General features: G+C 39.7%; 1 protein-coding gene across 3 annotated transcripts in view; it reads left to right on the top strand.

Annotated features, from left to right (window-relative positions):
- VPS13A (vacuolar protein sorting 13 homolog A) overlaps window positions 1-21,820 on the top strand; it is a 119,016-nt gene that overhangs the window by 17,489 nt on the left and 79,707 nt on the right. For all 3 annotated transcript variants that reach the window (XM_083817643.1, XM_083817642.1, XM_083817644.1), the window contains exons 15-23: window positions 2,427-2,562; window positions 3,266-3,360; window positions 4,154-4,296; window positions 5,858-6,059; window positions 9,299-9,413; window positions 12,454-12,590; window positions 13,557-13,689; window positions 14,508-14,625; window positions 21,291-21,429. In XM_083817643.1, the coding sequence (XP_083673769.1) occupies window positions 2,427-2,562; window positions 3,266-3,360; window positions 4,154-4,296; window positions 5,858-6,059; window positions 9,299-9,413; window positions 12,454-12,590; window positions 13,557-13,689; window positions 14,508-14,625; window positions 21,291-21,429 (1,218 nt within the window). The remainder of the gene's footprint in view (window positions 1-2,426; window positions 2,563-3,265; window positions 3,361-4,153; window positions 4,297-5,857; window positions 6,060-9,298; window positions 9,414-12,453; window positions 12,591-13,556; window positions 13,690-14,507; window positions 14,626-21,290; window positions 21,430-21,820) is intronic.

The following is a 21,820-nucleotide window of genomic DNA, read 5'->3' as shown; positions in this document are numbered from 1 at the left end:
TGTTTGGGTGAACTGGAGTGTGTTTCATTAGGAGTTTTTTGTTTGGATTAGTTCTCATTTAATTTTGGCTTGTTTTTATCTTGTACCATGTAGTTTCTTTTGGTTTTATCTCTTCCCTCCTACTTCGGGTGAGGTGAGGGGGGTCTCAAAGAATTTACATTTTTTTTCCCTGTTTTTTTTTCCTGCTGACCTAATTTTATCCTTTTCTCCAACGTGACCTTGCTGCTTACAAAAGGTTATGTCAGACTGCATTCCTGTGATGATCATGTTCCAGTCATGAGTTTTAAGATAGGTTCTGTCATGCTTTGAAGATGGTTGCAAGCAAATGAGTTTTATTTCTTTGGGCCTTAAGCCCTGCATGTGAATAGTGTTAGGGAAGCACCTTGAAGGGTAGGGTAGGGTAGTTCAGCTGGAAAGGACCTTCAAAGATCAACCTAGTCCAACTGCTAGCTAACCCTCTGAAATAATTTCCAGGTATTTAATATCAGGTTACGGTGATCCTGAACTGTTCCAACTCTATTGATGGGTCAGAAGCCATCTGCCTTATTGGTATCAGGTGACACCTCTCAAGAAGGTCTCAAAAGGATATTGTAAGAAGCAAGCCTATTAGTAGCTTGGGATCCTGACGGTTAGCTTTAAGTCAACTAGGAATTTAAAGGAACACCATATAAATGTGGGCTGAGTAAAAACAGATGAAAGACCCTATTGTTTGTTAAGCTATTTGTTTTTTTAAAATCACACCTAGAGTTGAATTTCAAAGGTTTGATTTTCTCCAGACTGTGAAATCAAGTTCCCCAGAGCTCAGGTTTGTGATGCCAATGCCATCTGATCTTCTGGGAACTTTGTAGCAAGAATTTTCTACTGCAAACTCTAGGCCACTTTTTAACCTTTATCACTAGCACCCTCTGCACCAAAAACCAGCTTCAGTGGTCAAGTCCCTGTATCAGCCTGAGAAATTCTTGTGCTTTCAGTCTGGAGAAAACTTTATAGATGATTCACTTAAATCAGAATAAATGATGTTACTCTTGGTTCTCCCTTTCTTTTAAGCAGAAAAGTTTACCTTGCCAACAATACTTCTATAGACTGGGCTTATATTCATTTCAAGGCCACTGTAAATGAGGCAGGGGAAAAGCTCAACAGGATTTCTTCAGAAAGGGTGAACTTCACATCACGCAAAGAAATTTTCTATATCCTTGTATAAGTACATTTTCCTCCCTTCCTTCTATATGCTTTCTTACCTTGGGCTCTGGTGCCAGCTGTAGCCTCAGACATATAAGGAATCATGCCTTTATGTGTCACTTCATGTTTGTGGAAGTTGTTCTTGAACACCTACTCCTTGGTGTCCTAGAAATCTCAAATTTTAGAGGTTTAACATCATTTTTTTAAACATTTTGTCCATTCTTTCCTTGGGTCATTTGTTCTCTGACAACTGCATGATAACTTGGATGATTTTGTGCAAAGTTTTTGAGATCTGGTGTTCATTAGCTGATGTTCTGCATCATTCGTCTTAGGTAAAGCAATAGTACCAGTTCTGAAGCCTTTATGTTTTTATAGTGAGGCCTGCGTTCAACTGCTCTTCAGTGGATAAATGTAGCAAATCCCTAAAAGAAAGTTCTGGTTTATTGCTAGCTGTTTTCCATAGTTGGCATATGTGTCAGAGACTTCTGTTTAAACAGCGAGAAGGAATCCCTATGTCACTGACTTTAGGTATCACATTCACTAGAACATCTCTAAAGTCAAGGCTGATCTCTAAGAGTTTGTCTTTTGTGATTATATTAGTCACAAAAATACTTAGATGGTATGCTCTGCTATGGTTTGAGAGCTAATCTGTCTCTTGGATTGCTTGATGTGCATTTGCCATCCCTTATGCCAACCTGTGGTCAATTCGTGATGTAGGTTGTACTTTCTATGAGGACCCAGTATTAAAGTCATCACTGACATCAGGCAAGATGTCTCCTAGCTTTTGAAATAATCAAACTGGGAGAAGGCAGGGCATTTGTACTGTTGTAGTTACATGTATCAGATCCAGAAATGTGTTCTTCTATTCTTCAGAGTAAATATTTTATTACTGAAGTAATATTTTTTGTTTTTCCATGCTGTTTCGGACATCCACCTTGAAATGAAAAATATAGGGATCATTTAAAATTTGCCCTGTGCTAACTATTTAGTAGCTCACATGTGTTTTTAATTATTCTTTTTAAGGGCACTGTTTTAATGCAGATAACCACGTAAAGTTGGAGTGTTTGGGTTTTGTGTGTGTTTGTGTGTGGGGGAGAGCTAGAGAGAAAATCTGTGTAAGAAACATTTATTGTCTTAAAATCAATTAACTTTTACTCACTCTTTTTGTTGAGAAAGGTGATTGATTTTATCCAAGTGAGAAGACAGAAGCGTGAAGAAAATTACTTGCATGTGTTTGATAATTTCAGGCAACTAAAGCTGGATTAAAAATATACAGACCAGGAGTGAAACAAGATGATGAAAATTCTGGTGGCTGGTTTAGTTGGATATGGGGCTGGTCAGGTGAAAAAAAGGAGGAACAGAAACAAGAAGTAAAGGGTTCAAGTATGTTCATTTATTGCTATTTTTTTTCTGTTATTGAAAATTACTTATTAGAATAATAGGTCCTTAAAAACAATTTCAGAGGTTTTTTTAACACTTGGGCTACTAGTTGTTTGGCATTTGCATTTTCTCTTATTCCCCCCCCCCTTTTTTTTTTTGCTGATGAGGTTATAACTTACTTATTACAGTGATATCTTGTACTTCCTTCCATAGCTGTTTCTGAACTGTCTTTGATTCATGCTTTCTCCTTTCCCAGTTTTAACAATTGTCCGCATAGAATACTGGGGGGGGGGGGGAGGGTTGAAATGCTAAAAAAACAGTAACAGTTAACAGAATGTAAGCAATTTTATTTCCATTATTTTTCTAATTTGGCTATTTCATGCAGTGTATTAGAGTATGATTCACTTAAGTACAGAGCACCTAATAAATGTTCTGAAACACAGAAGTCGAGCCAAGAAAGGTGTTCGCTTTGTTAGCAAGGTAGGAAATGAAATATTTCAAAATACATGTGTAACTGCATTTTAGAGCGCAATTTAGGAGACTTAAGACTTTACTCTAAACGTAATTTTTTTGCTTTTACTGATTCTGGGCATTGTTGGCCTATCTACCATATGCTGCAGAGCTACCTACCAAATACTTGAAAATATATAGCAATATTTGTGTTTTTCAGATACCTATATTGTGTTTAACCTATTGCATGTCACAGGTCTTGAAGAGCTGATGACACTTGAAGAGAAAGCTAAACTTTATGCAGCAATTGGATATAGTGAAACAGCTGTGGATCCAACGCTTCCAAAATCAGTAAGATATAAATATAATGTTAAACAACTACTAATTTTATACTAGAAGCCAAAATCTAAGGGTTATAGGGTATCGCTTTTCAAATTACTTGAAACTCTGTCTCTATATTTGAGTAATGTCATGACACTTTTAAATTAAGTTACTGCCTGCTGCCTTTGAACGGAACATACTTAGGTGTAGTTTCATGAGAGTGGTTATAGAGCTTACTTTGAATATTCTGGAAAAGCTCAGAATGAAATCTTGCCCAATTAAGTTAGAATAAAATCATATAAGTAGTATATTGTTGTTTAAATTATGAAATATTTCATATATCCTCTTACAATAGTCAGAAACTCTTAAGGAAAGTACATTAACTGCTTTACTAGACTCTTAAACATAAATTGTAATAGGCGGAGTGGGTGAGTAGATGAGGATAGAGATGATTGGACTAGCTGAGTAGGTAAGGAAAGAGATGATTGAAGGACTGTAATGGGAAAGAAGAACATCTTTGAACCATTCAGAAATAGCCTGATAAGTCATCTTTAGGTGAGATACCATGCACAGTACAACAGACTGCCTTCCAGCTCTGTCAAACACCCTTTTTATCAAAATGTGATACAGAGACCTCTATATCAAAGGCATATGTTTGCAAGCATAGTCTACCCTTACTCTAACCCTGCCTCTTCATAGTAACTATTTGGGATTACTTGTTACTAGCTAGGGTGAAAGCTACTTGTAGTACTAGAAAAATTTTCACCACTTCATAAGCTTTGTTCAAATGTATTTTGTAATTCACTTTTTCTTGCTTATCTAGTATGAAGCCATGAAGTTGTCTGTGAAACTATTAAGCATGTCTATATCAATAAGAGAAAACAAGCAAACCCCTGAGCTGGTAAAATTTACGTTAGATAGCTTGAGTACGGTATTCACACAACGGCCAGGTGCACAAGCAATAAGGTGAGCTTTCTCTGTCAAACTGTTTTTGCTTCTTATGCAACGTTGATGATGGCTAACAGACATTATAAGACTCTAATGACGTTTAACTTCCGTTTTTCACTTTGATTTGTTGTGCAGTTAGGGAGCTGAATCTTCATGCAACCAGTGGACCAAGTGAATGGGTATTGTTTCCAGAACTAAATTCTCCATCTTCAGATTTTTTTGTGCCAATACACATCTTCTGTTTAACCAGTTTATAATTGTTATACACAAGCAATCCCATTACTAACTTTTTTTTTTTGCCTTGAAAAATGTCTGTTACTCCTTTTGAAACTTAATCTGAACAAAGTTATCTCATAACTGCTGGTGTAAAGGCATCAAGCCTTAATAATTTGATCTCCTGCTATGATAAGGTCACATGCTTGGTGGATGAAGGGAAAGCAGTGGGTGTAGTCCTTCTGGATTTCAGTAAGGCCTTTGATACTGTCCCTCACAGTGTTCTGGACAAACAGTCCAACTGTGAGATGAATGGGTTCATGCTACTCTAGGTGGTGAACTGGCTTGATGGTAGAGCTCAAAAGGTTGTAGTGAATGGAGCTACATCTGGCTGGCAGACGGCCCCTTCCAGCTGAACTATTCTATTCTAACATGACTGAAAAGTTCTTCCATTTTTAGTTCAATTTCTAGATTTGCAGAAGAAAACTGTAACTGATGATTTTGACTTGTTTTCACGTTCTCACACTAGAGGACAAAAAGCAGTGATATGTGAAATATTTGATTTACATTTCAAATATGACTTAAATTCTGGGGAAGGATAGGCTTCATGTTTTAAACTTTGTCCTCTTTGCTTTGGGGCATATTAGGTTATACTAAGATAATATTGATTTTGCATAGTGTTAAAAATATTTTTTGGTTTATGTTTTGCTTGCATCGTTTCTGTTCAGTCTCTTGAGCATCTAAATGGCCATGCTGTCATCTTGAGAAAAAGGGAGAAAATATTACAGTTGTACAGGGAAACATTTTTGAGTGTTGAGACATTAAGATCTTTAACTGAGAACTGTTAAAGAGGTAGTCTGGGTGACAGGAAAAATAAATCCCAAACCTAAAAAGAATACTCCAGATTATCCAGCAGTAATGAGACTATTAATCTTGTACACCTCTTGTGGATTCTCTTTTACTCTCTGCACTGGAACCCACTCCTCTTTGTGTCAGTGTTCCCTGGTATAAACACTGCCATTTAATTTTTGAACTCATTCTACAGAACTTCCATTTGCATCTTTGTTCCCTACCCTGACACCTCTTCTCATGAAAAATGTGAGGTGAATAATTTGGATTCCCTTTCTTACTCACTTTACTCAAGTGTGGCTAATAGACACAAAAGATAATGAAATGAAGAACAGGTAACACACAGATATACAGATATCCTTAGACTAAGCTATTTATATTTGAGGATGGTTAGAGGTGATGTGCAGGTGTTTTGATTTTTTTTCAGTTCCTTGTACTTTTATACTTTTATAATCTAATTGCACATATGGATATTACATCTGAACATGCCGCTCATCTTTCTTTTTTTTTTCTCCAGATTTGAAACGAAAGTAACCTCACTTGAAGTTACGGGCATGTCCCGAGAAAACTGTACACCCTGTCTGCTATCTTCTCGAACAGTCTATTCAGACAATAGTACCTCACTCTTAAGCATAACATTTGAGACTAATCCTTTGGATGAGAAGGCAGATCAGAGGCTTAGAATTGAATCACAGCCACTGGAAATAATATACGATGCAGTAAGTAAATATTTGAATGAACGGTGTATCTTGAAAAAGCTTACGTAATAGTAAAATAGCTACTCGGACCATGGGACTTGCTCTGACAAACCTGGTCGACTGGGGGCTGATGGGTACCACCTGCCAGGGAAGGGGAAGAGCATCTTTGGTCATAGCCTTGCCAAGCTGGTGAAGAGGGCTTTAAATAGAGTTGCCAGGGGAGGAGAACCTCAATCCATCCCACTCCTCCCAGTTTGATGCAAGTGCCAGGGATAAACACCCAGAGCCTGGGGAAGGGTCATGGGTCAGCAGGAGAGCACCTGAAGAGCAGCAGCACAAGGGAATTCCAGCCACTCCAGCCAGCGAGTCAGTTTCATCAGGGGCCCAACTTAAATGTCTCTGTGCTAACACAAGTAGCATGGGGAGTAAAGAAGAGGAGTCAGAGACGTACGTATGCCTGCAGGGCTTTGTTCTCATTGGCATTAGAGACGTGGTGGGACAGATGGCTCCCACGACTGGAGTGTTGGAAGGACGCAGGCTGTTTGGGAAGGCCAGGCGAGGGAAGCAAGGAGGGGGGCATCACCCCGTGTGTCAGTGAGCAGCTGGAGTGCTTGCAGCTCTGCCTGGGGATGGGTGAGGAGCTGAGAGAGAGCTTGTGGGTCAGGATTCCAGGGAGGGCAGGGACAGGGGACCTTAGAGTGGGAGTGTGCTACAGGCCACCTGATCAGGAAGACCAAGCAGACGAGGCCCTCTATAGGCAGACAGAAGCAGCCTCACATATGCAAGCCCTGGTCCTCGGCGGGTACTTCAAGCAGCGTGGTACCTGTTGGAGGGACAGCACAGCAGGGCATAGGCAGTCCAGGAGAGCCCTGGAATGCGCTGATGACAAATTCCTTCTGCAAGTGATAGAGGGGCCCACAAGGAGAGGTGCTATGCCAGACCTCATTCTCACCAACAAGGAGGGTCTGGTGGGGAATGAGAAGCTGAAGGGCAGCCTTGGCTGCAGTGATCATGAAATGGTGCAGTTTTGCATTCAGAGGGCAGCGAGGAGGGGGCACAGCAAGCTTGCTGACCTGGACTTTTGGCGTCTTGAGGGATCTGCTTGGTAGAAGAATACCATGGGCCAAAGCCCTGGAGGGAAGAGGGGCCCAAGAAAGCTGGCTAATATTCAGAGATCACCTCCTCCAAACTCAGGAGCGATGCTTCCCAGCAAAGGGGAAGTTGGGCAAAAACACCAGGAGACCTGCATGAGTGAACAAGGAGCTCCTGGCCAAACTCAAGCAGAAAAAGGAGGCATGCAGGGAGTGGAAGCAAGGGCAGGAACCCTGATGGGAATACAGAGAAAATGTCTGAGCAGCAGGAATAAGGTTAGGAAAGCGAAAGCCCTGTTGCAATTAAATTTGGCCAGGAACGTCAAAGGCAACAAGAAAAGCTTCTATTAGGTACATCAGGGTTAAAAGGAAGACTAAGGAAATGGTGGGTGCCCTCCAGAAGGAAATGGGAAACCTGGTTACCCAGAATATGGAGAAGGCTGAGATACTCAATGACTATTTTGCCTCAGTCTTCACTGGCATGAGCTGTAGCCACATGGCCGAGGCCCCAGAAGGGATAGGCAGGGACTGGGAGAATGAAGAACCACCCAGTGTAGGAGAAGACCAGGTTTGAGACTATCTAAGGAATATGAAGGTGCGTAAGTCCATGGGACCTGATAAGATACATCTGTTGGCCCTCAGGGAACTGGTGGATGTAGTTGCTAAGCCACTGTCCATCATATCTGAGAAGTTGTGGCAGTGTGGTAGAGTTCCCGCTGACTGAAAGAGGGGAAACATAACCCCTATTTTTAAAAAAGGGAAAAAAGGAGGACCGGTGAACTACAGGGCAGTCAGTCTCAGCTCTGTGCATGGCAAGATTATGGAGCGGGTCCGCCTGAAGACTCTGTGAAGGCACATGGAAAATAAAGAGGTACTTGGTGACAGCCAACATGACTTGACTAAGGGCAGATCATGCCTGACAAATCTTGCAGCCTTCTATGACAGTTACAGCATTGGTGGAGAGGGGAAGAGCAGCTGATGTCATCTACCTGGACTTGTGCAAAGCATTTGACACTGTCCTCTATGACATCCTTGTCTCTAAATTGGAGACACGTGGATTTGATGGGTGGTCCACTTGGTGGGTAAGGAATTGGCTGGATGGTCGCACTCAAAGAGTTGTGGTCAACAGCTCAACGTCCAAGTGGAGATCAGTAACAAGTGGTGTTCCTCAGGGATTAGTACTGGGACCAGCACTGTTTAGCATCTTTGTCAGTGACATGGACAGTGGGATTGAATGCACCCTCAGCAAGCTTGCCAATGACATAAAGCTGTGTGGTGTGATCGATGTGTTGGAGGGATGGGACAGCATCCAGAGGGACCTGTACAGGCTGGAGAGGTGGGCCTGTGTGAACCTCAGGAGGTTCAACAAGGTCAAGTGTGAGGTTCTGCATCTGGTTCAGGCAATCCTAAGCACAGATACAGGCTGGGCGGAGAATGGATTGAGAGCAGCCCTGAGAAGGATCTGGCGGTATTGGTTGATGAGAAGCTGAACATGAGCCAGCAATGTGTGCTTGCAGCCCAGAAAGCAAGCTGTATCCTGGACTGCTGTAAAATAAGCAAGGCCAGCAGGGCGAGGGTGGTGATTCTCCCCTTCTACTCTGCTCTCATGAGACCCCACCTGGAGTACTGTGTTCAGTTCTGGGGCCCCCAGCACAAGAAGGACATAGACCTATTAGAACAAGTCCAGATGAGGGCCACAGATGATCAAGGAGCTAAAGCACTTATAGGAAGACAGGCTGAGGGAATTGGGGTTGTTCAGCCTGGAGAAGAGGAGGCTCCAGGGAGACCTTATAGCATCCTTCCAATACCTAAAGGGGACCTACAGGAAAGCAGGAGAAGGACTCTTTTGTTAGGGAGTGGAGTGATCAGACAAGAGGGAATCTCTTTAATCTAAAAGAGGAGAGATTTAGGTTAGATAAAAGGAGGAAATTCTTTACTCTGAGGGTGGTGAGGCACTGGACCAGGTTTCCCAGAGAAGCTGTGGATTCCCATCTCTGGAAGTGTTCAAGGCCATGTTGGATGAAGCATTGAGCAACCTCATTTATTGGGAGTTGTCACTGCCCATGGCAGGGGAGTTGGAATTCAATTATCTGTAAGGTCCCTTCCAACCCAAACCAATCTATGATTCTGTTAAATTTGCCGTGTTTAATTGTTGCTTTATTTTAACAGAGAACAATAAATAGCTTAGTAGATTTCTTCAGGCCTCCAAAAAATGTACATTTAGAGCAATTGACGTCTGCAACTTTGATGAAGCTTGAAGAATTTCGTGAGAAAACATCAACAGGCAAGTGCTGCATGCTCTTCTGACGAATTTTAGATTCTACAAGTATGAAAATATTTAATATCTTTCTTTATGGGGATGCATTGACCCAAGTCATAGGTTTGTAATAAAACAAATAAGTTGAATGCTTTGATCTTGTTACAAAGCATTTGTTCTAGGAATTGGACAATTCTATTTCTGTATCTTTTTCAACTTCCTTTGTAAATATGCTCCATGCACTGAGGTAGTGTTTCAATATTTATACAGTTGGATTCCATACAGAGGTAAAACAGTTTTTTAATTCCAGTTTTTCCATTTTTGTTCATCTGAGTATCCAAATAACCTTAATTGTGTCTTATTCTTGATGATACTGAGATATAGGTTGTCTCATAAAACTCTTAAATCCTTTTCAGAGTTGTTGCTTTTCAGCACACATTCTTCATTTATAGGTGAATGTTGATTTTGATCTTGACTGACTGAAGTCATATAAACTATATCTGTCTTTCAGTTACTCAGCATTGAAGCCATTCCCCTCATTTTAATTTCTTAATCTTAAATTATCTTAAAAAATCTTAAATTTTTATCTCTGGAGGTCTTGTATTTCAACATACAGATGAAAATGGTAAATACCTTTGAGACAAATACTGAGATATGTGGAATTAACTTGTATGAGTAAGGGTGTCTGAGGCACTATAGGTCAGAGGCGTGTCCAGCTCAGTGTCCTGTCTTTGACTTGTGTGTGGGAGAGGGTGCTAAGGGGAGTTTTCACATATAAATTCTTTTTAAAAGAAAAAAAAAATCAGTGTGAGTTTTACCTCATTTAGATCTGTAATATGTTAATATTTAAATTAACATATGAACGTTCCATAATAATAAGTTAAATCATAGAAAACTCAAGTACTGTGTATTTCTTTTATCAATCTAGTATCAGGAATGAAATTGGGCATCAGTTATATCTCTACTTGTTAGTTCTTCTTTGGCTGAACTGTGTGCAAGCCTTTATACTGTTTAATTAAGGACTGAAGTCAAAATAACAAGTCTATAGTTAGGTGGATCATCTTTCTCATCTTTCCTGTCAGAAACTTCTCCAGCAGTATTGAATATATTGATATCGCAGGTCATTCCTTAGATTATTTTGAAAAAAAAAAAAAATTGCTTAATTGCAATATGCTTGGCTCTCTACTCATTATAATTGAACACTGATTCTGAGCATGATTCATTTATTTCTGGAAATAAGAAATGCTACGATGCTTCAGTTATAACTTAGATATAGCATAACTTCAGAGGTATATCCCTACCAGTAACTCTTACTTCTTCAAAAATATTGAGTTGCCAGTAGTAATCCAAAGGCTTGTTTCTTTCATGAATGAAAAACCCAACTGAAATTTCTAAAAATAAGTGGTGTGTTGCTTGTAAAAGAAAAAGAAAAGAAAGAAGGCAGATTAATATAGTCCCTTGCAGCACAGTATTCTGCTGATCAGAGGTAGAATTAAAAAAAAAAAAAAAAGGAATCATATCATTGATATGTTCAGACTTGCTGTCCTTCTCAGTAAAGAATATTTTACACGTGTCTTTCAAGCAGTAAAAGATAGCTGGAAGATACTGGGGACCTGTGAACTATAGAGCTGAAGAAACTCTCTACTCCAAAATAATAATAAGTTTCAGTACCACTGAAAGGCATTACAGAAGTCTGGTTTCCCAGAGTGCAGTTTATGGACTCACTTAACTGAGTTCTTTTTTCAAAGGAAATAAAAAAGGCTGTTCTGGAACCTTCAAAGTCACTCAAGTATGGTTAGGTATTGAAAACTGAAAAAAATCTTTTTATTAATCTAAGTTACTTTACCTTGGAAATTCTGTACTGTGTTTGTCATCCAATTCTTCATTGACTAGTCTATCTGTCCTATGGCACTACAACCATTGATAATGTTGGAATAGTTTTAACTTATTTCTTCCTTAATATCTGAGTTGAGCAACAAAGTTTCCTATGTGTTTTGTACAATCACTTCATGTTTTGAAATCTAACCTCTTTACACTATACTTCTTTTCCTTACTGATGTGGGTGTTCTGCAGTGCGATGTCATCTTGATCACTTGTTACATCTAGTTCCGTGATTAACTTGTTTCATCTGGTAAATATTTAGCGGGTTGTGGCTGCATCATAAGGCAGTTTTCAGTGCTAACGTGAAGCAAGGCTACTCATTCCTCTTCAGATGGGGGGGGGGGGGGGTGAAGAGAGAATTTGATCTCAAACGTTTTGACAATCTGAAACTCCCAACCAGTTGAATAATTTTTGAACAGATTTTTTGCAAGACCTTGCACTTGCTGATCATCAGGATAGAGATGCTAGTCAGCAAAATCAGTGTAAATGTCAGTATCTTAGTAGTAAAAATATGGGCAGTTTGACAACCACAGTTGGACACTTCCAGTAAGAGCTGCTGGAGCAAGTTAATTTCTGAATCTGCAGAGCACAATGGGTTATCTCCGCAATTGTCAAGTTGCATTACACTTTCCAGTTACCATTTCACCTCTGCTCAGTATGAAGCTTTTTTTGGAATTGCATGTTTCTGTGTTGTATTAGTGTTTCTACTTCTGCATTAGCATTGTTCGCCATCACCATGTCATCTATTTGGTGGGTCTTTTAAAGATATCCTGTGTTTTTTGGCTCAGAAGAAATTTAAAGAGCATCTGTATGTATAATTAAACATGATAATTAGATGGCAGTAGCAATATGGGAGATGGAGTAACTTCCTTCTTGCAGAAAACTTTCATGCATGAAAACTCTGTTCATGCAGAAAGAAGAGATCTGCTGAAGGGGATGAGTAACTATGCAGAGAGTACAGATAGGAGGGGTGTGTATGTACTCTCTGCTTACAGAAGCGTGGATCTGTTCTTCATGTTCAATAGTTTCAACTCCAGATGCTATGGGTCTTGCTGAAAAAGAACTAGTTATATAGTGTTCACAGCTCCATTAAAGTTAGGCAGGAATTTCTCTTATAGCTTCTTTTAATTCCGTGGGTTTTGTGTGGATTAATTTATTCATATTTACTAACTGTGTTGTTTTTCAGGTTTGTTGTATATTATCGAAACCCAGAAAGTTCTTGACCTCAAAATTAACCTCATGGCTTCATACATAATTGTTCCACAAAAGGGATTCTATGACTGTACATCAAATCTACTCCTTTTGGATCTTGGTAGTCTTAAGGTATGTATTTACCTGATGAAGTAATTCAGCAAAAATGTTTGGCTTTTATGTGATTTGTTGTTTCTTGAATTTGTATGTATTGTATCTTAGTGCGTATATGTACCTAGACTTCTTTAAGGTTGCCCAGGCAATATTAATGTGATTATTCTGAGTGTTCAATCTACTAATTATTTTTAATGTGAAAGTAGTCATAATTCAGTAGCACTCAAAAGAGAAATGTCTTAAAAACGAATATTTAAACTGTTTTCACTGTTATAAACCTCACACTGAGCACTGTCTGGCTCTGACAAAAACAAAGATCAGTGCAAAAATTATTAGACATTCTAAGGATGATAGACACATCTCATTGGAGATGAACAGCAGAGAGGGCACATACAAATGTAAGACACCAAAGAAGGGTAACCCAAAGCTGAATCAAAGACGTAATGACTGATATTAAAGCTAAGACACTGAACATTGATAATGAATGGTCCAAAGCCCCTTTTCTGTTTTACTCAGAGTTTGTGTAATAAGTTACAGGGTAATGCCACACCTAAATTTAATAGATAGATAAATTTTAAAATAGATTGTGCTACTGTGGTGATTAATGCCATATTTTTGTATATAGAAAAGTGAACATTATGATGTTACTGATTATGAAGAGTTTGAGACTTGTCTGGATTATGAGTCACTTACTAAAGGAAATTAAAATAAATTCCTTCTGTACAAAATATTGTATGAAACTTGATAGATGTTAATTTCTTTCTTTCCTTGAAGAAATGATGTTTAGTACTTCCCATTTTTTGTTTTGATATAGCCGCTTGTGTTAGATATCTCCTCTGCTGTGATGTTTCTAAGACTCTGTGCCCTTATAATGAAGGTTTAAATTTAATCTTTTGTCGTGGTAGGATCAAGTATTCATAGAATTACTACTTTGACTATTTTGAAATTAATTACTGCTTTTTTTTTTTGTGACTGTGGTTTAAGATGAAAAGCAAAAGTCGTTCTGATTTATCGGAACTTAAAGTAGGACAAAGCAGTATTGAAGATATAATGTCAAGAGCTTATGACAGTTTTGATATCCAGCTCACCAGTATACAGTTACTCTACAGCAAACATGGTGAGTATTCATAAAAGTAAATCTGTCTTCAATAGATTAAAAATATTTCAGTAGTTGATGTACCTTTGTATTTTTAACTGAAACGGTGGAGAATCTTTGGGACATGTTTCTTTAAACTCAGATTTTAAACTCCATCATGTGAACATACTAAGAACTTCCAAAACATACATCTAGGTCTTAGATTCCAACCTTATCTTTTGCTAAATAGATGAACCAAAACCCCTGTTTTTGAAGATTCCAAAATGTCTCATTTGATTTAGAGCGTAATAAATACGTACTTTTGCTCTTATTCCAACAGTGTAATTAATTTATGATGTATTTTCATTCAGTGCCTTTTTCTGACTTCCGTCCAAATTAAAAGCAGAATCCATGAGTAGTTTCAGGTATGATCATTTTGTGAGGGTAAAGAAAGGATCAGAATCCCTTATTGAGGGAAACTTCTAGTAGTAGTTTGTGAACTAACAATGTAGAAAAAGTCAGAATCAAAGAAGTCTAAGACATTTAATTCTTGTTCCGGAGGAGAATCCAAAGCCTGAACTCCTAGTACAATGCATGTTAAGAATTAAGTCCTTAGAAATCTGCATCATTGTTTGGGTAGATGTTTAGATGTGAACAGTGGAAAGTATTAAGTACTGCAGTGTGTCTGAAGTCCTGATCCTGTACAGTATGCATGTATTGAAGAGCTATTAAAGAGACTCTGTCACCTAAATTTTTAACAACGTATATTAAGTAATATCAGGTGCCTTAATTCCGTAATATGTGTAATGGAAAGAAATATCATTCAGTTTCAAAGCTTAGGGATTTTTTTGTTCCTCTAGATGAAAACTGGCAAGAGGCTCGTAAGCTGAAATACTCATCTCAACATATCTTGCAGCCCTTGGATGTGAAAGTGGAATTTAGCAGAGCTATGGTTGTCACAGATGCAAGAATGCCCAAGTAAGTCTAGTTCCTGTTTTTGAATTTTACAGTAAATTATGTTTTTTTAGGGGGAGAAGAAAAGATAATAAGTATCTATTTATAATTCTTACGCTATTTTACATCAGCCACATGTATCGCACTTCTAAGATTCACATTTGGTCCTAAATACTTTATTAAATATACTAATCATAGTCCAAATTAGGTTTTTCTGATACACATTTTAGTCCTCATTGGAAATACGGAGGAACGGGAAATGTGAACTTACAATGCCTCTCTTATAAACATCACAAAATACTTTGAAAAGTGATTTGCTGTCTTACTCCCTTACTTTTGTTTAGGTTATTTGTCAGTGTTGTTTATCTACCTCAGATCTCTTCTCAAGGAAAGAGCTTTTAATGCATAGAGTGTACACTTAGGCTTATTTAGCAGAAAAGTTATTGCTTATGGAAGTTGTACTCAGAAGGCGTTTTCATGTTACTACTGTTGAAGCAAATTTGATGTCCAAGACCACTGAGACAGAAGGGCAAAGATAATTCTGCATATATTTTGGAAAAAACATCCTCACTAATGTCCGACAAGGACACTACTTGCTAAAAATTCCATTGTTTTTGAAGTGCCATTAATGCATTACAACATAATATGTTTTTTAGGACAATCATGATACAACAAACTAGCTTACACTTCATTCTTAAAACTATTAGAAATTCAGATTTTAGCTAGGCACTTATGGGCATAAGAATTGGCATAGGCCGTGGCAGAAAAATGTTTAGCACAGTCAGGGGGCAATTTATGAAATGAAAATTGAGAAGAATGTGAAGATCATAAAGACCAGTTGTTCTCCAGGTACCCTGTCCTCTGAGCTGGTAGATGGGGAGCAGAGTGAAACCCTCATAACTGGCGAGGAAATGGTTAGCGACCTGCTTAACTACTTAGACATATGCAAGTCTTTGAGGCTGGATGGGATACACCCAAAGGTACTGAGAGAGTTGTCAAAAGTGCTCACCAAGACACTTTCCATCATTTATCGGCAGTCCTGCCTATCAGGGGGAAGTCCCAGTCAACTGTCAGCTAGCAAACATGATGCCCGTCTGGAAGGAGTGTCTGGGAAACTCCAGGCCTATTAGTGTAACCTTGGTGCCGGGGAAGCTCATGGAGCAGATTGTCTTGAGTGCCATCATGCTGCATCTACAGGGCAACCAGGTGATCAGGCCCAATCAGCATGGGTTTATGAAAGGCAGGTCCTGCTTGACTAACCTGATCTTCTGTGACAAAGTGACGTGCTCAGTGGATGAGGGAACAGCTGTGGATGTGGTCTACCTTTACTTCAGTAAGGCTTTTGACACTGTTTGCCACAGCATTCTCTGGGAGAAACAGGCTGCTCATGACTTGGATGGGTGTACACTTCATTGGGTTAAAAGCTGGCTGGGTGTCTGGACCCAAAGAATTGTGGTGAATGGAGTTAAATCCAGCTGCAGTCTGGTCTGGTCACTAGTGGAGTCCCCCAGGGCTCAGTACTGGGGCCAGTTCTCTTTAATATCTTTATCAGTGATCTGGATGAGGGGATCAAGTGCACCCTCAGTAAGTTTGCGGACAACACTAAGTTGGGCACAAGTGTTAATCTGTTCGAGGGTAGGAGGATTCTGCAGAGGGATCTGGATAGGCAGGGGTGATGGGCTAAGGCCAGCTGTATGACGTTCAGCAAGGCTGAGTGCCAGGTTCTGCACCTGGGGCACAACAACCCCATGCAACCCTACAGGCTGGGGGAGGAGTGGCTGGAAAGCTGCCTGGTGGAAAGGGACCTGAGGCTATTGGTCAATAGCCAGCTGAACATGAGCCAGCAGTGTGCTCAGGAGGCCGAGAAGGACAACAACATCCTGGCTTGTATCAGAAATAGTGTGGCCAGCATGACTAGGGAAGTGATTGTCCCCCTGTACTCGGCTCTGGTGAGGCCGCACCTCAAGTACTGTGTTCAGTTTTGGGCCCCTCGCTATAAGAAGGACATCGATGTGCTAGAGTGTGCCCAAAGAAGGGCAACAAAGCTGGTGAGGGGTCTAGAAAAACAAGTCTTAGGAGGAGCAGCTGAGGGAGTTGGGGTTGTTTAGCCTAGAGAAAAGGCTTCGGGAGACCTTATCATGCTCTACAATTACCTTAAAGCAGGCTGTAGCGAGGTGGGGATTGGTCTCTTCTCCCAAGCGCCAAGTGATAAGACAAGAGTGGAAATGGCCTTAAGTGGCACCATGGGAGGTCTTGATTGGATTTTAGGAAAAATTTCTTCACTGTAGGGGTTGTGAAGTATTGGAACAGGCTGCGTAGGGAAGTAGTTGAGTCACCATCCTTGGAGGTCTTCAAAACACAGACTCACAGAATATGCGTCTAGTTGTCAAGCTTAGTGACATGGTTTAATGGCAATGCTAGGTTAAAGGTTGGGCTATATGATCATAGAGGGCTTTTACAACCTAAATGATTGTATTCTGTTCTATGAATCTAGGATTTGTTTACTCAGAAGTAAAATAATGCATACCACTGATGCTGTGTGTTGTGAATACAGAGCATTGATTTTGTGGTACAATGGTGCCACCTTCTGGAAAGCTGGGAAGCTAGCTTCTGAATTTTGATGTCTGACATGGTAAAACATTGTACTCTTTTTCCTCCTTACCTTTTCTATTTGGTGGAAAAGGTTAGATAAGAGAACTAAAAAGACAGATTCCTGAGAGTTGTACATCAGGAAGCCCAGGGAGAGAAAGTGAGATTTCATTTCTGTGGTCATATAACAGACTGTTGTTTTAATGTAGGTTTGTAATTGGGTTATGCTAATATAACCTGGGTTAAGGAGTGTCTGCTCTTAATGAAAGCACCTATTGCTGTATCATATTACTACTTGTCATGGCATGCGACACAAAGAGAAGCGTATACCAGTTGTGCTTTTCCTTTTGACTGTTTATCTCTGTCAAGACTGATTCTAAGAAATTTTTCCATAATGTATGTTATTTGTGTTCCATATTCTCATATGGTCACTTAAATGACAGTAAAAGGTTTCTAACTACTTGCTTTTGTTGTTGAAGCATTATTTCTTGCAGATCAGCTGGTGCTTCTTTGAGTGTCTGTGCTATCTCACAGCTGTTTGATTGTGATAAGCATATACCACAGTGAGTTAAGGATCAAAACTAACATCTTAACCCTCACCAAGAGCAAATAGCCAATCTAGCATAACTGAACTTTTTACTTTCTTCAATCTCCAGATGATTCTAGGATGGATTTTGAAGATGATACTGTAATACTTTAGTCCTCTACCAGTCTCAAAATAGCTGGGATAGCAGCTCTTCACATGATGGTGGAGATTTGACCTTCTCTTTAACGGCTTGCTGCTGCTGCTTCTTGCTTCAAATTCTTTAGAAGTTTGAAGTATTGAGAACTTGGATTACCTTCCGGATAGTACATATCCTGTTATGACTGTGTGACAAATTTTCAAATTTGGTTATCTATCTCACAAATTGGTTAAAACAACAAATGTTTTAATTGTTCCTGTTTTTTATCTCTCACTATTGTGGTGGTTTTAACCCTGCTGGGCAGCTAAACTCCACCTCAACCACTCTCTCACTTCCCCTCCTCAAAGGAAGAGGGGGAGAAAAGGAAAGGAGAAACTGAAAGCAAACTAAGAGCACCTTCCTCCCCACTCCCTTCTACCTCCTCCCCCCAAGCAGCACAGGGGAACAGGGAACGGGGGCTGTAGTCAGTCCCTGACACTTCTCTTTGTCTCCTCCACGTCTTCACGGTCACTCTCTGCCCCTGCTCCACATGGGGTCTCTCTCACAGGATGCCGTCCTTCCCGAACTGAGCCTGTTGGGGCTTTTCACAGGCAGCAGCCCTTCAAGAACTGCTCCCACACGGCTCCGTACCACGGGGTCCATCCCCCAGGAGCAAACTGCTCCAGCACGGGTCCCCCACGGGTGGGCGGCAGCTCCCCCCAGACCCCCTGCTCCTGCGTGGGCTCCTCTCCACGGGCTGCAGCTCCGGCCCGGGGCCTGCTCCTGCGGGGGCTCTCCATGGGCCGCAGCCTCCTCCAGGCCACATCCACCTGCTCCACCGGGGGCTCCTCCACGGGCTGCAGCGTGGAGATCTGCTCCATGTGGGACCCATGGGCTGCAGGGGGACAGCCTGCTCCACCAGGGGCCTCTCCACAGGCCGCAGGGGAACTGCTGCTGCGTGCCTGGAGCACCTCCTGCTGCACTGACCTTGAGGTCTGCAGGGCTGTTTTTCTCACATGTTCTCACTCCTTCTTACACCTAAAAAGCTTGTAATTGGATTGTTGTATTTTCTTGATTCTTTAATGTTGCATATACTTCTTCAGGAGACCCTTGAATCCAGTTGAATTATTGTTCAAAACAGTAATGAATTTACCAGGCCTTAGTGCTGGCTTTGCTTAGGAAGGCACGTCTCTATATTGATGCCTGAATGAGAATAGTAATTTATGTGATTTACATTGATTAAAGAGCACTAGATCAAGGGCCTTTCATTGCTGACTTGTATTTTTAAAATATCAAGGCATCTGCTCATATTTTTTTTACCCTTAAAATGAACTTTCACTCTGTGTTTGGATCTGATTATCTGCCTTTCATTTCTGAGAATAGGATGCAGCGCTCCTTATAGTTTCTGTGCTTTCATCTTTGGGAACATTAATAAGATTCTGTTATTTTGTAGACTGTTTAAGTTTTTTATTTGTTTTCTCTGGTTGTAGGGTTCCCCCATTTTGTGAAGCAGGTTACTGGGAGAATGTCGTGTGTTTTTTGAAGGTGTTTGAAGGTAGTACTAGGATACCAAAGTTGAGAGCATCCTACTATACAATATATAGTCTCCATTTAAAAAAATAAATACGTCCTATTTGAAGGAATGTCCATATATGACTGGAGCTTTGAAAGTGGTTCTACTTTAGACAGAAGGAAATGTTAAGGATGCCAGTCTGAACCATGGCAGAAGTTTCTGCACAGATTCCTTCATGGACCGAAGTACCGAACTCTTCTATTCCTCAGTTGCTGCCCACAAACTGAGAACAACTGCATTCTACTTCTAGATGTTTTCTGTATGTTAAAAGCTTTTTTTAAAGGACCAGAATTATTTGCATTATCTATGCCTTGTGTCTGCTAAATGCTCTCTTATGCCAGGTATATATGGGCTGTCCGTTTTACAAATAGTCATCAGAAGCTGACCTTTCCCTCAACAACTAGCAGGCAATAGTAGGGCATAGAGTAAAGGATGGGTGCAGTTGATTACAATATGAAATCTTTATCCTAGTTGCTGTAGTCTTGCTTAAAGCTAGTAAAGATGAGAGTGAAGACTTCATCTCTCTCTCTCTATATATATATGTATAAATCTATGGGAAAAAAAGAATGATATCCATCTTTATCGTACAACTACACACTTGTCTGGTTGTCCCCCTTCCTCTCCCCCTCCCTGTCCCAGAACCCCCCTACCCTGCCCTCCCTCGACACACCCCCCCAACACAAAAAAAAAAAAAAAAAAAGGAAGAAAAACGGGGACAACAAAAAGTGTAAATTTCTTTCTAACAGTACTGGAATTATGAACATAAATCATAAGTAGATGAAATTAAATTCCTTCAGGCTTTATGTATCAAAAACATATACATAGTAAAAACCTAGAAACTTGCTGCTGCTATTTGACCGGTATAGATTCAGGTTTGCTCAGTTATGAAGTGTTTTTTCCAGTTACTCTTGTATCTCAAAGTTAGTTGAGGGTGACTGAAAACTTTGGATTTTTTTTTCCCCTCACATTATCTCCATGTTCCTCTGGAGACTGAGCCTTGAGTTGAGCACAATGAAATTGACAGGAAACAACAGGTCCTGTTCCTTACATCCACTGTGTTAAGCGTCTGCTGCTGCCCGCTGTTGGTGATGGTTGGCTTATTGAATGGACCAGACCTCTTTTATATGTTCTAATTAGCTGTTGGAATAAATACATAATAAGTTTATTGGAGACAGTTTTCTATGCTGCTCAGTTCTGTGAGGAACTGGGATGCGTTTTATGTCTTTAAAAAGACAGTGACTATATTCAGTTCTACTTCATATCATCAAAAGTCTATTCAAACAGAGTTAAAATACATTTTATTGATGACATTTTTAAAGAGTTATTTTATTCCCCTGTGTCTTTTATGTCTATGACATTTAGTTTACATAGCGAACATGGAAATAATATTAGAGCCAGGTTAAATATACATAACTTCAAGAAAGTTATTTGTGAAAGTACACAAAATTGTAATTTTAGGTTGAAATTTTAGGTTGCAAACATTCTTACGCAAAAAGTTTTTTTTTTTTGTAAAATACTGTGTGAGGGCTTAGCTGTGTGATTTACTGCAAGTAATTAAATGAAAAATACGAACAAGAATGAGCAATTTCTGATTGTAAGGATGGTATGCTTTATGTAACCAAATCAGGAGTTATTTGCAGCCTTCATCCAGAAGACATTGTACCAAATGCAAATATAAATTAATATCTAGATATTTGTTAATTAGTGATCTCTTCTGTGTGCAACAGAAGTTACGTGTCTGTATTAAATGTAATGGTTAGATGACCTTCCTTCTGACCAGGAAGAGTAGTGTATTTTTCAGAAGAAAATGAATGTGATGTCTGAATGAAATAGTTATACGATAACATCGATTATTTATGTAACAGGTTCAAACTGTCTGGACAACTGCCTTTACTTTCAGTCCAAATATCAGACCAAAAGCTGACAAGTATCTTGGAGCTAATTGATAGCATTCCTAAGCCAGAAAGTGCTCCTGCTACCACTTCTCCTCCAAAAATAACTGAGGTAAGATTTTTAAAAATTATTTCATCAATACTAATGACAAAAATAAATTTCTTGTGGTTAGCACTGCAGTTATTAAATGAGCAGAGGAAAGTGAAGAACAAGCATTTACTTAGAACCTCTCAAAACTTGTAGCTAATTCTGTAAGCTATAGAAATTTTACTTGTCATTTAGTTTGTGTTCATTATGATCCTTAGTCTGTAATTACGAGATTTATTTATTTTTTTTTTTAACTCAGCCACCGGAAAACTATGACAAAAAAAGTACTTTTGCGACTCTGGGACTTTGCTTCGTATTAATCTTGATGAACGTGTGTTCATCATTCATGTTTAGCTGAAGATTAATTTAATTTTACCTTCAAGCTTACACATGCATCATAGTGTTTCAGAGTTTC

This window comes from Anser anser, assembly GCF_964211835.1.
Source record: "Anser anser genome assembly, chromosome: Z".
Classification (NCBI taxonomy): domain Eukaryota; kingdom Metazoa; phylum Chordata; class Aves; order Anseriformes; family Anatidae; genus Anser; species Anser anser.
This window is presented reverse-complemented; position numbering and strand designations above follow the sequence as displayed.